The 16,701-nt window shown below is 36.0% G+C and overlaps 2 protein-coding genes across 2 annotated transcripts in view; one reads left to right on the top strand and one right to left on the bottom strand.

Annotated features, from left to right (window-relative positions):
- Positions 1-10,531, top strand: part of RpS18 (ribosomal protein S18) — a 36,180-nt gene extending 25,649 nt beyond the window's left edge. Inside the window, exons 3-5 of the mRNA XM_069831138.1 lie at positions 3,104-3,205; positions 3,844-3,935; positions 10,385-10,531. Of these exons, the coding sequence (XP_069687239.1) occupies positions 3,104-3,205; positions 3,844-3,935; positions 10,385-10,460 (270 nt within the window). The 3' untranslated portion in view covers positions 10,461-10,531. The remainder of the gene's footprint in view (positions 1-3,103; positions 3,206-3,843; positions 3,936-10,384) is intronic.
- A 156-nt stretch (positions 10,532-10,687) lies between these two features.
- The window catches only part of LOC138702780 (short transient receptor potential channel 5-like), a 190,225-nt gene continuing 184,211 nt past the window's right edge, over positions 10,688-16,701 (bottom strand). Inside the window, exon 14 of the mRNA XM_069830080.1 lies at positions 10,688-12,075. Within this exon, the coding sequence (XP_069686181.1) occupies positions 11,986-12,075 (90 nt within the window). The 3' untranslated portion in view covers positions 10,688-11,985. The remainder of the gene's footprint in view (positions 12,076-16,701) is intronic.

Raw genomic sequence — 16,701 nt, 5'->3', positions numbered from 1 at the left:
AACATGACATTTCAAATGCTTTTATTCTTATTATTATTCGTATATGAATAAGTCTACAGAAAAGTGGAAAACGTCAAAACAAAATTGGAGAAAGAAACTGAATGAAAATGAAGCCAAAAAAGTTTACTTGTTGAAGGAAAGGGAGAGAGATAGGAAGAGGCGAGCAAATGCAAAGAAATGTTTATCTGCAGACAGGAACAAACTGAAGGCCAAAGAACGTAAGGATGCTGAAAGGTAGACGAAAGCAGTAGGCAAAGGCTGGAAATGGAACTCCTGAGCTTGGTTCTTACGAGTGTGTGCAGTTACTTTGTAAGGCAGTTAAAAGAGTGAAGCCCAAGTAAAAAACAGGCTGTTATTGAAAAATTTTTGGAAGAAAATCCAGATGTTCCAAGTACAGTGTTCAAGAAAAGGAAGAAATCTTGGAATGAGGTTCTGGCAGCTGAAGAAGATGAAGTTAAAATTATGTGCTTGAGATTGTGTGACGGAGAAAACACATTTTCACAATCGATTAGACTAGACGGCATTTCGGAAGGCAGTCAGCTGCTACATGCGCCATAGCATTTCTGGTATGTGACGTCACAAACTTGTATAGTAGAACCAATCAGAATTCAGTCTATAACAAGTACTTCCAGAGTTCGTTTGTTCACGTGTGAGTGTTTCAATACATTGAATAAGTAAAACTAACATTTACTTTGTATGTGTAAGATAAATAAATGGAAGAAGAGACTGTAAAAAGACAAGTATTGCTCAGACAGGCACGGAAAATAGTGTGTAAGGTGTATAATTATTTTAAAAACGTTGACGAGCAGATTGCTGCTGGCCATCTTGATGCTGACTGCAACATTGCCAACGTGCAAGAAACAACTGCAGAAGCATGTGGTGTGGGATTGAGAAACTTGCAAAGAATATTGTTACTAAAGGAAAGAGGATTTGTTTGGTGTCATGCTTACAGTAATCAATGACTAAGATCATTATTGTCTTTTGATAATTTAAATTCTCTCCTGCGCTATTTGTATTGCACGTGCGCTTGAAGTATAATGTGGCAATGTTGTAAGTTGCCTTGCTCTCTCTATCTTTCTCTCTCGACGTAAACGCTAGCAGACTACTGCTTTCCGAATTGCCGTCGACTCTAAAATGATGTGTTTTATGTTTTATATGAATAGTTGATAGGTTTTCTTTCAGAACCAACTATAAAGATTACAGGAAACAAGACTCTGTTATGTATTTTTCTAGAAGTATTGATGTTCATGAACAATCTTAGAACTAAGTACTACTTCAGTTGATTCCTATGTTTATGTTTGTTGTTAAAATATTTTATTACAATTACTACTATTTAATTTAGTATCATGGATCATTTTTAGTTTTAAATTTTAATTATTTTGATATACAACACATAGGCCAAATATAACTTCACAGCGTCACACCCGTCCACCTGAAAAGTGTCACGCCCATCCTATGCCTGATTATTTTTAAAATGTTGTGATCCACGTATAAGTGTGCAATTATTACAGGAAACATTTATAACATTAAATAACTTTTAGTACAAAAAATTCTCAAGATGTAAGTTCACAGAGTTTTCTTGTTTTCATTAGAAGTGTTCTCTGCAAATGCATATTTTTGTCACACCTTTCTTCGGACATTTACGATGTTGCTATCTTAAGTATAATTAGAATTCTGCGACAATAATTACACAGCAGGTGCAAGATTTAATGTGTTACACTGTGATCCAGGTATGAGCTTTGTAGCATGTACTGCAAAAAGTCGGGGGTCAGTAAACTAGTTAAAAATTTTATGCAAATGTCACACCCATCTGCATGGAATGGCTGCATAGTTAAAATGTAATTTCTGTGCACCATTCATAATCACTGATTACTTAAACATGGTTAGCTGACACCTCATTTAACCAGCGTAAAGTCTATGATGATACACTGTTTCTACAAAATGACTAAAGGAAAGCATCTATTCCTCTGCAAAGAAAATAGTAAACATCTTAAAAAATGGCTGTGCTTACTCCATTCTACATGGAAACGAACATGTCTTATATTTTCGCGTTGCATTTGTTGCCTTTGGGCACTGTTATGTTTGCGAGTTGCATTTCTTTGTTTTTCAGTGCAGTTAGGTTAAAATCGTACACAATTGAAAATTAAATGCAAAAATTATATCTCAAATGAGTTTGAAGTATTGATAAACTTAATTGCTATATTTAATTATAATATATATGAAAAAGATAGAAAAGAATATAGAAGATTAGTATGAATGTGTGTATGATCCAGGACCCCATTCATAATGGGGAACTGTGTGGAATATTCTAAGATCCATACATAACATCTCTTTGTTCAGCCAGTAACGTAGAGAAAGAGATAGAGTGTTTCCCTTTAAAATACAGAAAATATCAGTTGCATAGAAATGTAATATAAGCAGCTGATCCATAGGAGAAATATGACTGTTTCTGTGTTATTTTAAGTGACCCATTTGTTGACGCAGAAATGACATTGTAGATTTTGATAAACGAAATCCCTTCTGAAATTTTCTGTCATCTAATTTCTCGTAAGAATTCTCTCTTTCCACTAAAGAAACTCTAAATGCTTGCCATCATCTCTATCCAAGTAATTCAAGTACTGTGCAATAATGTCTTCGAAATAATCACCTGTGGATCTTGCCGCCATCTTGTTTTACTTGGCTTACTAATCACTGGTTATCTTCTGTAACCGCTCGAATATGGCCAGCTAGAGATTACTGTGGTTGATCTCCTATCTAAGTTTTAACCAAGATAGATGCACTGTAAAAATGCTTAACCAGGGAGTAGGTGGCAATTTTAACCAGTAGTTACACTAACCGACGTTGATGCACATGGGCATTAATGACGACTGCATGTAACATTTTCATATTGCACAGTAAACGGCTCTCATATAGTTTCATTGTATGTGTAGCTGGTAGCCTGTGCTATAGTAAGGGCATATAGTTATCAGAACTTTCCTTTCATGGATAAGTGATGATAATTCTTATGCGACACTTCAGAAGTAACAATATTTCGAGAAGTACCAATATTGTTTATAATATATAATCGTAATTTAATGTTTGGTACTTTTTCATTTATTTACAGGTGGAAAAAATCGTAACAATCATGTCCAATCCTAGGCAATACAAAATTCCAGATTGGTTTCTGAATAGACAAAAGGACATTGTAGATGGCAAATTCTCTCAGGTAAGTGCATTATCTTATTAAGATAATGCTGGGGAAGGGATTTTCTGCAAAGAATTGAAAATCAGTTTTGGCATATGTAAAGTAACATTTGTGCATAAATAGACGAACATGTTGTACTATCAAATAGATCCGATAATCCTAATTTTAACATTCAAATTTAACACATTGACTGTTGAAGTAACAATAGAATCATTGTTATCCTAATAACATGCCAAATAATACTATCAGAAGTTTGGGGGAGGGACAGACATAGGATTTTATCCTGTAAAGAATTTTAGGCTGTGAAATTGCATACTGGTACCTATTTACTCACAAAATTAGAGAGAAAGAATTACAAACAAAATATATCTGGGCTGTGAAATCACGTACCTATTTACTAACCAAATTAAAGAGGAAAGAATCATAAACACAACATTAGTAGGACTTGGATTTGAGTGTATTTTATGTAAATTGGGAGACAAATACTATTGCATATCAAAATTTACTTGTTACTGTTTTTGTGTTATGAGTGTAATATTAAAAAATCATAATTTGGGAAAGCATTACGTTATGTTTCACAGCCTATATATTTTATATTTTGAAACATAAAATTAAAAATTCCATTGTATGTATGTAATATGTTAAATGTTATTTTACAGCTTACATCCAGCTACCTTGACAGTAAACTACGTGAAGATCTTGAAAGGCTGAAGAAGATCCGTGCTCACCGTGGTATGCGACATTACTGGGGGTGAGTTCTGAGAATAGATAAGGATTATCCAGGTGCACTATTAGCCAGATGGCTAGATTGTTGATTTTCCATGTTCATAACTCAAATTAGAATATCAAGTGGATCCAAGTGGAATTTGTAGTGCACAAGGTTAGTCCTTGGTGATAGGTTTTCTTGGGTTACTCTCACTTTTCCTACAAACTTTGCACCATTGCTTCGTTACTTATGTGGTGCCTCCAAAATGATGCACTGAGGGTAATGCTATGTCAACAAAAAAATTTGTGTAGTTACAGCATGTCTCTCCTAGAAGAGTACACTTGGATGAATGGTGCAAAGTCAGCATCCACCATTGGATTTAGAAAAAAGTTCATTGGCCATTTCCTTTTTCTGTGAAGCTGATTGCAAACTGTTCAGTTTATTTTGTGCTATAAGGATTTATTATTTCGCGTTAAATCTGCAACAAACAATATCATGAATTTTTTGGAATTCTACTTTGTTAATTGTTAATACTGAATATTGATTGTATTACATAGATTGATTTAAAAGTCCAGCACCATAGATAAACTCCATTATTAATGCAGGTAGTGAAAAATGAAAAAGGGGGGGGGGAGTTGCTGCAAATACAGAGAGAGAGATTTTTTTTTTTAATCTAATGTGTCTGAATGTTTGATGTAGAATGCACTGTTTACGCTGTACACTGGTAGAGTCTCAGTAAGAATGGAAAACTGCATTTTGCCTTAAGTGGAGCATTCACGTTATTGCAGACACCTGCTGTACCATGTAAATTACAAATTGATAATTAGCATTGTTGCCGGTACAATTTTACGGAAAACCACCAGGCCAGAATAAAATTTCTCTGAGTTTTTGCTGTTAATGTAAAGAAATGTTCCTTTGTCACTGTGAGAAGTTAAAGCAACTGCTAAACCCGGCACAAAAATAATAGAAAATTTATAATTTTTCTTCGTTCAATAAAAGGTATCTAAAATCTGCTAGAACCATTAAATTGGCAGAACTAAATTATTAGACCCTGGAAGTGGCGATGCTCATGTTTGTTTGTTAAGCACATGATTCAATATTACATGGCAAAAAGCGGTTGAAGTGATACATGTTTGTTTTTCATTGTACAGTAGTGGCAAAAAAAGCTGGACCGACCCTTGTAGGTGATTCCAGAGCCTTGTTCACTCCAGAGCACGATAGACTGGTAGCTAAGACTTTCGTGGTTCGAATCCTGCCTGGGAAGGAAACTTTTTTTTTTTGTTCCTTATTCAAATTTATTCCCAATACTTTTTGATTGCAGTGATATTTTACTACTTAATTAACTTATTATTCCCAGAACATGAACTTTACCAGCAATCAAAAAGTATTGGGAATAAATTTGAATAAGGAACAAAAAAAAGTTTCCTTCCCAGGCAGGATTCGAACCACGAAAGTCTTAGTTACCAGTCTATCGTGCTCTGGAGTGAACAAGGCTCTGAAATCGGCTACAAGGGTTGATCCGGTTTTTTTTGCCACTACTGTACATGTAGCAACAGCACATTTTCCGTTCTCATTGAGGCTCATACCAGTATATAGCCTCAACAGTGCATTCTTTGCTAAAATTGCAAGCACATTAGATTGAAAACTACAATAACTTTCCCTCTTTCGAGTTTTCACTATCAAAATTTCAACTTTTAATACAAAAAAGATTATCTACTAATAGCGGGCACTTGACTTGCGTCATTCATTTAGTGGGTGACGTGCCAAAACTTGTAGTTCTTTCAGCGACCATGAAGGCATTGTCCTTGGTGCACCATAGGAAGTGAACTACATAACACTGTATGATGACGAATAATTATGAAGCAATTGTGGAATACTGGTAGGGGAAATGGGAGTATCCCACGAAAACCTAGCACCAAACACTGTTTTTGCCCACCACAAATTCCAGTTGAACCCACTGGAATTCGAATCCGGGTTACCAGTGTGGAAAGGCGACGTTCTTCTGCTTTTCTTTCGTCCCGGAAATAGTCTCATGTAAATAACGTTATTTTTTCCCCTATTCTATTGTTTCCTGAATTATCGTTTTATCACATCGATCGTTCAGAAATCACAGTCCCGACTTCATGTTTTTCTGCATGGATAATTTTATTTTATTTTGAAAAGGGAACTTTTTGCCTTCATTATTATCTTTGAAGCAAGAGGATGCAGAAGATTGTGACCCGGAAGCTGTATAAAACTTGGTGGAGAAACGTAAAATGTATTATGCCACCATGATACGTGACGTGATTCGTTATCAGAGTGCAGTGTGCGAACTCCTCAAGTGCATTTCATATAGTCTGTTAATGTGGAAATTAGTTACTATGGGTGCTATTCATTGACATTTTGCAGCACGCGCTACGAGCATACTAAACTAACCTCGGCTATCCACTGGTTACTTGTACAGAATTCAAATCATATCCTATCGCTAACACTGGTTTATGAATACGAAAAACGCTGATCATCCACCGGAAACCCGCGCTAAAAATGTCTATGAATACGGCCCTACGTGTGTAATCTGTGCTATGAAGACAGGTATTAGATTCTGAAAAGAAATGCAATTTTATATTAACTTAATGATTAATCATATTTTTTCACACAAGAACTATGTGAAGGTGTATAAACACTTGATACAGTATTATTATGGAATATATTACGCAGCAGTGGCGGTTCCTCAGGGGAGGGAAGGAAGGAACGTCCTCAAATTTTTCTTCTTTTGAAAGTATATGCCAAATAAAATATGTCTTGAAATTCGAGAAAGATTTGATAATTTTTAAGTTCACAGCTATAAGAAAACCTCGGTTGAGCGAGTTTTAAACGACGCGCACTCATTTGCTGCTGGAAAACTGTGAGAAAGATGCGAGATTGTTTGTGTGGAGGAAAGTCAATCCATTCCTCCTTTACTGCAGTTAACACACACAGACAACAGCACACTAGCGGCCAGAGAAAGAAGCAGAGTTTTAAAGCAAGTAAATGAACGGTTAGGGAGGAGTTCCTCCTCTGAATCAGTCATAGGTGGGAAATAGAAACCGACTGGTCGTGCAGTAACCTCACTACCGCAGTGTAATCACTAAGAGAGTAAGAGTGATTATATAACGATGGTGTATTCAACCAGACTATAACACATCTAGGAGGAGGCACAAAAAACAATTTTAATGCAACACTATGAAAGACACCATATAAACTTTTTTAAAATTATAAATAAAACATATTCATTGCACTTTATATAGGCTACTATTCATTGTTTGAAACTTTCAATGGTATTTGAAAGTTAATTGGGTTTATATAAAACAGAGAGGAAGTAGTTCTATGTTAGTATCACAGATCTTTTTGGCCCCTGAAATTCACTTCCATTCATTGTGTACTAGACAGGGCAACAGCCAAGTTGTCAGTTTTGTACAAATATATTTGAAATTGAAAGTAGGTACTCCAAACTACATTATTTTTAACATAAAAAATTAATCGGCCACCGGCAGCTTTGAACAATAATGGTAGTATGACTACAAGAACTGACATTATTCAAAAGCATGTGATACTGAACTTGTAAAATGTGCATGTGGCAACACAGACCACGTGGGTGGGTGCAGTGTTCTTAGTTCCTCAGATTATTTCCCATTTCCATAAAACAATTCCGGTTACGTGTTAGTAGCTATAGTCTCTTCCAACACGTGTGATGCTGTAGTGTGCTCAAATAATGCTGCGAGGCTGTGAATTTCCTTGTAATTGTTAATTTGTGCAATTATTCAACAATGAGTGGAAGTGAAAACATAATATATTTTGGAAAATTTAGGAAACTCAGTTTACAAGAACAGATTATTGCTATATAGAAGGGAAGGCCAACCCCAACACTACCTGGTCTTATATGTATGCATATAGGCTAATTTGTAGCATGTTTCATTCAAGAAGGTGTCATTTTGTGCTGTTAACTTCTTTCCTCCTCTTAAGAAATACACAGGAGCCGCTACTGTTACGCAGTCGTCTTACCTAACGAGTTATATCGTCTTAATGCTATGACTTGTTTAGAGTCAGCTGTGCTACAACACAGTTGCTGATCTCCACAGTTTCTGTACATTGTTTATGCTCAGTACATGTTCATATGCTTAGATACATACAGGAAAAGTATCTTTGTAGGGTTACTAAAAACTAGAAAAGGTTCGGCATTATTTTCATGTGATATAGACCTAATTTGTGACACAGCTTCTAGTTGCATGTAATGCAACAGTATGGGGTAATGGAAGCCTGTGTACTTTAAACAGTAGTATTAATTTTATGGGAATGGGTTTGTGGTAACACATATCTGTATTCTGAACATATCACGAATCTAGATTAATGATTTTCACATACTTCATTTGTCTAAATTATCAGTAACAACCAACATCTCGTAAGGAACACTAATTTCCATCACTCTCATGACTTGGTATGATGGTGTGGGAGGTGATAAAACTCCACCTTTCTGTTTACTTCAGTATCGTTCATATCAGAAATTCACTATAGAATTGAGGCATAAAGTGTGCACGAAACGAAAGCTAATTGCAAATTTTTTTCTGCAAGAAATAATGTACATAATGGTCTAATAAAGGTGCAGTGTAATCACTAACCATTCGGTTATATACCCTATTTACTCAATCTTCTTTAATGTATCCAGTTGTTTGCTGACAACATAAAGTCCACTGTAGTCTTTTCAGTTCTTGTTTTTCATGAGAAATGAGTATTTTGATCAGTAGGTACTCACCTTGACGTGGTGAGGGGGCTTAAACTTGTTCTTTAAGCTAACAAGTAACAAAGAGGTACCCACAGAAACTGCATTAACACTAACGCAGTCCCACTATATTTTTCACTGCTTATACTCTATTTAAGCAAACAATAGATTTTTATCGCAAGTTCACAAACAAGAATAAAATATTGTGAGTCACGTCCATTATGATTTCATATCATTTATGATTATTATTAAAAATTAAATGCATTGATTATGTGGGTATTCCCTCTTAAATCATCTAGGGAACAGTGGGATACTTTCATAACTCTGCATCTATTATACGCCTAAATACAGTAATTTTTATGGTTCTCGGTATTTTCGTTTTCCCGTATTTATCGTTTTTACTTCCTGTTCCCCAAAAAACGAAGGATCGGGGTTTCACTTCTTAGATCTAAGTATTTTCTTGAATTTTTTAACTACCGAAAATTGTCTAAATTTTCTGCCTCGAACTTGTCTGAAAATTTAAAGTAACTGTGGTTATTTGCAATCAACTTGTGCAAGTTTATACATGCCCCTGGGCATGAAGAGCACAGTGCTCCAGACCATACAAATTTGTCCTGAAAAAGTCTGTTCTTAAAAAACAAAGAAAATGTAGGTATTGTATGTTTGATGAAACTCTTCATAATTCAGAGTGTCTTTTAATCATGGTTAAATATTAGAGAAAATGGACATTTTCTTTCATGCTTAATTTATTAGTAGTATACTTTATATCTTCATTTACATTGGTCAACACAATTTTTTGCTTGTACTGATTACTACAAGGGTTGTCGATCCAAAGGCATGCAGTGGATGTGAGGACAGTAAAGCCATGAGTAGTGCGTTTTAACAATGGCGAAAGTGACAGTCTTCTGGGATAGGCGGGGTGTGATTCTTTTGGATGCCCTGGAGCCTGGAGAAACTGTCAATTCTGGTTAAGTTTGAAAGCCTGAATTTCCAGAGTAGGCCAGAGAAGAAAACCTTTTGCTTGCAATGCGATAAGGCCAGGCCCCACACCAGTTTCGCGACCACTGAGCACGTTGCAAAATTTGCTGGACTATCCTATCACATCCATGTATAGTCCGGACTTAGCACCTTTGAGCATATGAAAGGTGGATTGTGTGGGTAGCAACATTTTCCAGACATGGATGCTATTATTGCAGCTGTAACGAAGTGGCTTGCCTCTGCTGATCAGATTTTTATGAGCGTGGTGTGCAGGCTCTTGTTCATCACTGCAAAGTGCATAACAGATAGTGGTGACTATGTGAAAAAGATAACTGTATGTAGTTGAAACCTTGCTTTGTTTAGTGTTATGCTCTGTGTATCATTTGTAGTTTCCATGAAAATAAATAGACATTTCTTTCGGAATGACTTTTGTATTAAAATATACTGAAAATGTGTTAATTCATTACTACAGTGTAATATCTAATACAGACATTGGTGATGGTATTGGCATTGGTAGAAGCTGTTCTACGGTGGTTGAAGCATGACCTTAGATGTGCTGTGGACTAAAATGGATCTACTCTGTAAGACTTGCATATGCTGCTGCCCATGTAACCTGCATGAGATGGCAAGGCCATGGTTCAACTATAGTGAAACTTTTCTATCAAGATATTGGGATTCATTTAGAATCCACAATTTTCCAATTAGTTTTCTTTATTAGCTTAAGAATTAATGTATTATATATTTATAGTTTCATTTATATGAACTACTTCATTTCTTACAGCTTGAGAGTCCGTGGTCAGCATACAAAGACAACTGGAAGACGTGGAAGAACTGTTGGTGTATCCAAGAAGAAATAAAAACTTGCCTTTGTATATATCAGTTATATGATGCTGTTTCATATTCAATAAAAGTATGTAATAAAAGAAAAGTTGAATTCATTTCAAACTTCTGTGTGTCTCTAGTGTTGCTCGTCTGATTGTAATATAATCTGTAATATTGTTGTGGTGGTGGTAGTGGTATTGGTGATGGAAAATTGGAGGATGGGGAGGAAAACTGGAGTGAGAATATCTGATTAGTACTATCTTTATTCATTCTAATTTTTATAATCTGTGTTTCTTGGAGCAATAAAAACAAATGTATAATATCACAAGCAATGAAAATTTTATGAAAAGATTTATTTATAGCATCAGATGTAGAAATATTACAGGTAATACACATTAACAGATTAATCCAGCAAAATAAATTGCTATTGATTAGGTATACAAAGGTCTAGTGAGTAGCTATGGATATTTAATGATGGATCATTAATAAACCTCAGAGAATCGAGTGTTGGCCTTACTATGCTAAGTTGAGACACTGGACGAAAATGACTGAATTGTAATTAAAGCAATGCACATAGTTACATGTCCTGAAATTTTTTTGATTCCTTTGTAGTCTTTCTTTAGTTAGCAACCATCTATGAATGAAGCATTCAATTTGAGTGTTAGTATTAAAGAAGCAGTGTACAAAAGATCTATGTTTTGTGGAGATGTAAACTCGAAAAAGTACAAATCCTAAATATTTCGGTAATTAAGCTAAATTGCATTTCAGAATTCATTCCAAATTAATCTATGTGATTAAATATAACACCGCTACTTAAAAATATAAGCCAACATCTTAGGGTTTATCACGAAGTGCTGTTCTACTCTTTGCAATATTGATGTATCTAATCTCAAGGACCTAAAATTCGGACATGTCTGTGATGATCGTTAATGATATAAAAGAAATCTCTAAACATTTTTATTACTTTACATGAAGGTAAGAAACCCATTGGGGTATATATAAATATTAATTTCACTGTGGAGCTATCAGACATTCTGAAAAGACCTTAAGTAGCAAATCGTTTTCAGTAAACACAACCTACACAAATCTTTAGTTACTTATGTAACTTTGCAAGAAAATTGTCCTGGTTTATTTTTACCTTATTCTTTTATAAACTAGCTGGAAACTACAACAAATTTGGACAGTGAATTAGAATTCATGCATTCTTCACTAATTCCTTTACAAGAATGAAAACTAAAATATTACTGAGTAGTGCTACAACCTTTACAGGTTGAAGAGAAATATCGCATGCAAATGGATTGCAGCACACGGTAGCATCAGCATCAGTGGGAATGAAATTGTGCACTACTAACTTGTCAAAAAAAGATGCGCAATAACACACAAAACTTTAATGAACACGCAACTTCAGCTACAGGAAAATATAAACATTTAGGCAACCCCAAAATGTTGCAAGACTCCTTACCCAAACAGTTGTCTTACTAAATCAATTAAACAAACACTGTTCCATGCAAGGCAGAATTCTAGCATTCTGTGAAATTTGTAACATCATTTGGGAAAAAATCATTGAGTTTTGTTTCCCTGCATATATCTCTGGAAAAGAGTAGCCATCAGAGCTGGCGCAGTCTTATCGTCTTCTTCTACATCGTACTCCTGAAACCAGTATTCATTGTTCTCAGAAATATTACATTAATAGTTCCGAACTAAGGTTAAAAATTCAGAAACTTGTATTTTTATAATACATTTGTATTTAGTCTGTTACTTGGTGAGGGAGTGAGACGGTATGGAATACCACCACTGGTTTCTATGGCCAGAAAACATACCGTTAGTGAAAAATGACATACCGTTACTGAAAAAATGTGATCGTAAAAATTTGTTTATATATTTCATCACAGCAAAGAGTATTATGTTTGCTTCCTAAGGCTGGGTGCATACAGAATGGGATGTGACACTACGTTTTGCTTTACAACACCTCACGATAGCTTAACACGGTCTGCTGGCAACAACTGATATGCTGGCTGTGTGGGTTTTGAAAATTGGCCTAGGCTAGAAAATGGCGTCAATGAAAGAGAACTGTCTATGAGAAATTCTATTGTATTTGGTTATTTCCTAAGAACGCCTAATATGCCTAAAAATCTATACACTACGTTTTGCTTTACAATGCCTCACCAGCAAATAGGGATTATAAAGAATGGACACTCGCGTCGGTACCTTTGATGTAGCCGGACCGATTTCAATGACCTTCAAGCCAGCTAGAGCGTCAGATTCTGCTTTCTCCCTAGAGTTGGCGCTGACATCACACCAGCTAGCAGTCGACACAGCGGAAATATAATACATATAGGTACATTATGTACTCAAATAAAATAAAATGGATCCATAAAATAATAAATCCTTCATTAACTGTAATGTCTAGACTCTAGAGTTCCTTTATAATGAGAGTTCAGACGTTGACCCCTACAACAATTAAAATACCGTATGTAATGATTTGATAGTGCTGAAAATGGAAAAACAAAACTCTTACGAGAAGTAAAATCATATACCTATATTATATTATATACAAATATTAAACGAATTCGATACTTAATTTTATAATGCATTGTATTATTTTATAATATAATTTATGATATCTGAAATATAAAAAATATTATTATTACACTAGTTTGTCACTGAAAAATAAGGAAAATCTATTAACTTGAATTTATTTGAAGCAAAGCGTTACTGGATTATGCAATGAGGTAGGCGATGTTTGGATCCTGTCTCAACTCTATTATCTTAGCGTATGCTCGATTACACTACCTCTAGCGCTTGAAGTGGAACTAGCCGCTGGCGCACAGAGAAACAAAACACAGGAAAATTCGCTCAGTGTCCATTCTTTATAATCCCTATTCGCTGGCCTCACGATAGCTTAACACAGTCTACTGGCAACAACTGATATGCTGGCTGTGTGGGTTTTGAAAATTGGCCTAGGCTAGAAAATGGCGTCAATGAAAGAGAACTGTCTATGAGAAATTCTATTGTATTTGGTTATTATTTCCTAAGAACGCCTAATATGCCTAAAAATCTATACAATTGGAAGCATCTTAAAATTAAATACTACTAATGTACTGCACAAATGTCATTTTGTATGTTTATGACTACTTCACGACTCACAATAAGAAAATATATTAAATCCATAATGAGTGATAGTATAGAGCAGAGAAGTAGGCCTACTACAAATTATTATTATTAGTAAATTATTATTCACCTGGTGCTTTCATCTCATTTGCAATTTGTCACATATTTTTAGAAACCACATTATTGTGATATTGTTTCAAAGATTGTACAGAACGTATATTTCCTGTAGGCCTACTAAAACAACTAATTTATCCGCATCAAGCTCCATTATGAATAATGTGCACTACACAACAATATAGTATTCGTAGATAGTGAAAGCATGCAATCATAACCACTACTAACGCATTCGCAGTACACAGCAGCTATCAGACAGTCTCGCGACAAACTTCAGTCATTCGATGTCTCTTTGTATCTCCTTGTGTCCACTCGCGACCGTCACGCCGCGTCTGATTCTGTGTGCACCGCATAATAAGAAATCAATGGGAAACAAGTACCATGAGACAATGTTGCGTTGCGCCATGCCACATCTGATTGTGTGTGCACCTGGCCTAAATCTAAACCACAGCCTTCTGGAACTGTATTCAGTGTGTATTTAGACACGCTTATTTGATAAACTCAAACTCCTGGAATGCTTACAACAGTAGTATTTCAAGTATAGAAGGCTGTGATCTATAGCTTGTGGTGGCCATTGTTGCCAATTTCGTGACTCATTTTTTTGTTGCGCTTTTATTAATAAGTAAATAAGGCATTTTGAAGCTTTAACATTATTTTAAATAAGTCTCAAAGGACATTGTAAAATGATCTAGCAAATAACTGAAGTAGGCTGAAATTATTTTATTAAGAAATTTAATTTATTGCGTAAGCTTCAAACATTTGCATTACTGACTGCACGAAACAATTTATTGTATACATCATTTATGTTTATATTGTAAGGGAGAGGTATGCCTTTTTTTAAATCGAGGTATGCCAGAGGAATATCTTGGGGTAGGATACTGCCTCTGGTTTTTTCCCCACTTCCCTCACTGCTGTTACTGCTGGATGGACACAGGTGTCATACACAAGGTGCGAATTAAGATTTCTGATGGGGAGAAGGGAATAGAATCCTAGATAGAGAATACCATACATAAAATTATTATTATCCTCATTCGATACGGCTCAACGCTTGATTGCACTGAGTTGCTTGTCTTGCATCTTGATTATAATAATTATTATATCCATGAGCAGGCTTAAGATAAGCTGGTAATTCCAAAGTTATTTATTGTTATCAGCTTGTCGGTGATTATAATACATCAATATTATTGTCTTTGCTTACTTTATAAAGTATATTTGTATTAAAATAATTATATTTTGTGAGGGGAGATAGATGTTATTCTTGGCAGGGATGTTAATATGAATTTATGAGAGGGGAATAATGTTCCAACAGGGGGGAAATCGCCATCTCCCCCGTTAATTCGCACCCTTGTCATACGAGGGCATGCAGAAAAGTAATGCCTTCTATTTTCTTTTGTTGCTGTGAATATGGTTAAAAATATTAGTGATAGTACATTGTATTCAGTGAACTTTCTGCTTTCAGTGACACAAGTTTTGTATCTGCCAGTAGAGAACTCTGAGTGATATCCTGAAACATGGAGGCGTGTACCAGCACTATGTTGGAGTGTCAGAAGCAGCATGCTGTGATCGAGTTTTTAACAGCAGAAAATGTCCCCCCAATAGACATTCATTGAACATTGAAGGCTGTTGTGATCAATGTGTCGACATTAGTACTGTGCGGCGTTGGTATGCTTGTGCTTGTAATGAACCTGGTGCAATTCTCAGCTTGTGTGACAAAGGATGGAGTGGAAGACCACATACTGCAACTGATGTTGCTCATCAGAATCATGTCAATGAACTCATTGCAGTGAATCATCGCATAATGCAGGAACACCTGTCAATCCAGTGTGACATATGAAGTGAGCGTGTGCAGGCGATAATTAATAATTACAGAACTGGGATTCCGGAAAATTGCACAATGGATGCCTCCAATGCTTCTTTCTCACATGAAACAGAAGAATTTGGACATTTGCCAACAATTGCTTCTGTGCTACAAACGGGAAGGCAATGAATTCTTAAGGAACATTGTTACAGATGACGAAAGCTGGGTACACCACTTTGATCCCGAAAACAAGAGGTCATCAATGCAGCTCCACCACAAAGGATCACCTGCACCCAAAAAGTTGCAGGGCTGTGCCATCAGCAGGCAGAGTCATGCTTAGACAGTCTTTTGAGTTATTCAAGGTATAATGCATATGGAATTCTTACCTAAAGGCACTACCATTAATTCTGTAAGATATTGTGAAATCCTAAAAATACTGAAAGCACGAATTCGAAGGGTTCGTCCAGATATGGAGCAGCCCCTCCAGCAGCATGGCAACGCACGTCCGCACACCAGTGCAATGACAACAGAATACTTTCAGCATCTTGGTTTTGCTGTTGTTGATCATCCTCCAAATAGTCCCGACCTGGTGCCATCAGATTTCCATCTGTTTCCAAAACGTAAAGAACACCTGAGGGGACATCTCTTTGATTCTGATGATGCAGTCCAGACAAGTGAGGTTGTGGCTCATTATGAGCACGAGCAGACTAACGTTGCATAGTACTGATGTCGACACATTGATCACGATAAACAGCCTTCAATCTCCAATGAATGTCTATTGGGAACACATTTTCTGCTATTAAAAACTCTTATCACAGCATGCTGCTTCAGACGCACCGACATAGTGCTAGGCTATAATTCAGAGCTCTATACTGGCAGAAATACGAAACATGCGTCAGTTTTTTTATTTTTATTTTATTTGATTATTTTATGACGCTGTATCAACATATAGGTTATTTAGCTTCTGAATGAAATGAAGGTGATAATGCCGGTGAAATGAGTCCGGGGTCCAGCACCGAAAGTTACCCAGCATTTGCTCGTATTGGGTTGAGGGAAAACCCCAGAAAAAACCTCAACCAGGTAACTTGCCCCGACCAGGATTCGAACCCAGGCCACCTGGTTTCATGGCCGGACGCTCTGACCGTTACTCCACAGGTGTGGACCATGCATCACTGAAAGCAGAAAGTTCACTGAACACAATGTACTATCACTAATATTTTTAATTATATTCAAAGTGACAAAAAACATAGGAA

Source organism: Periplaneta americana, chromosome 7 (assembly GCF_040183065.1).
Source record: "Periplaneta americana isolate PAMFEO1 chromosome 7, P.americana_PAMFEO1_priV1, whole genome shotgun sequence".
NCBI classification, from domain to species: Eukaryota; Metazoa; Arthropoda; class Insecta; order Blattodea; family Blattidae; genus Periplaneta; species Periplaneta americana.
This window is presented reverse-complemented; position numbering and strand designations above follow the sequence as displayed.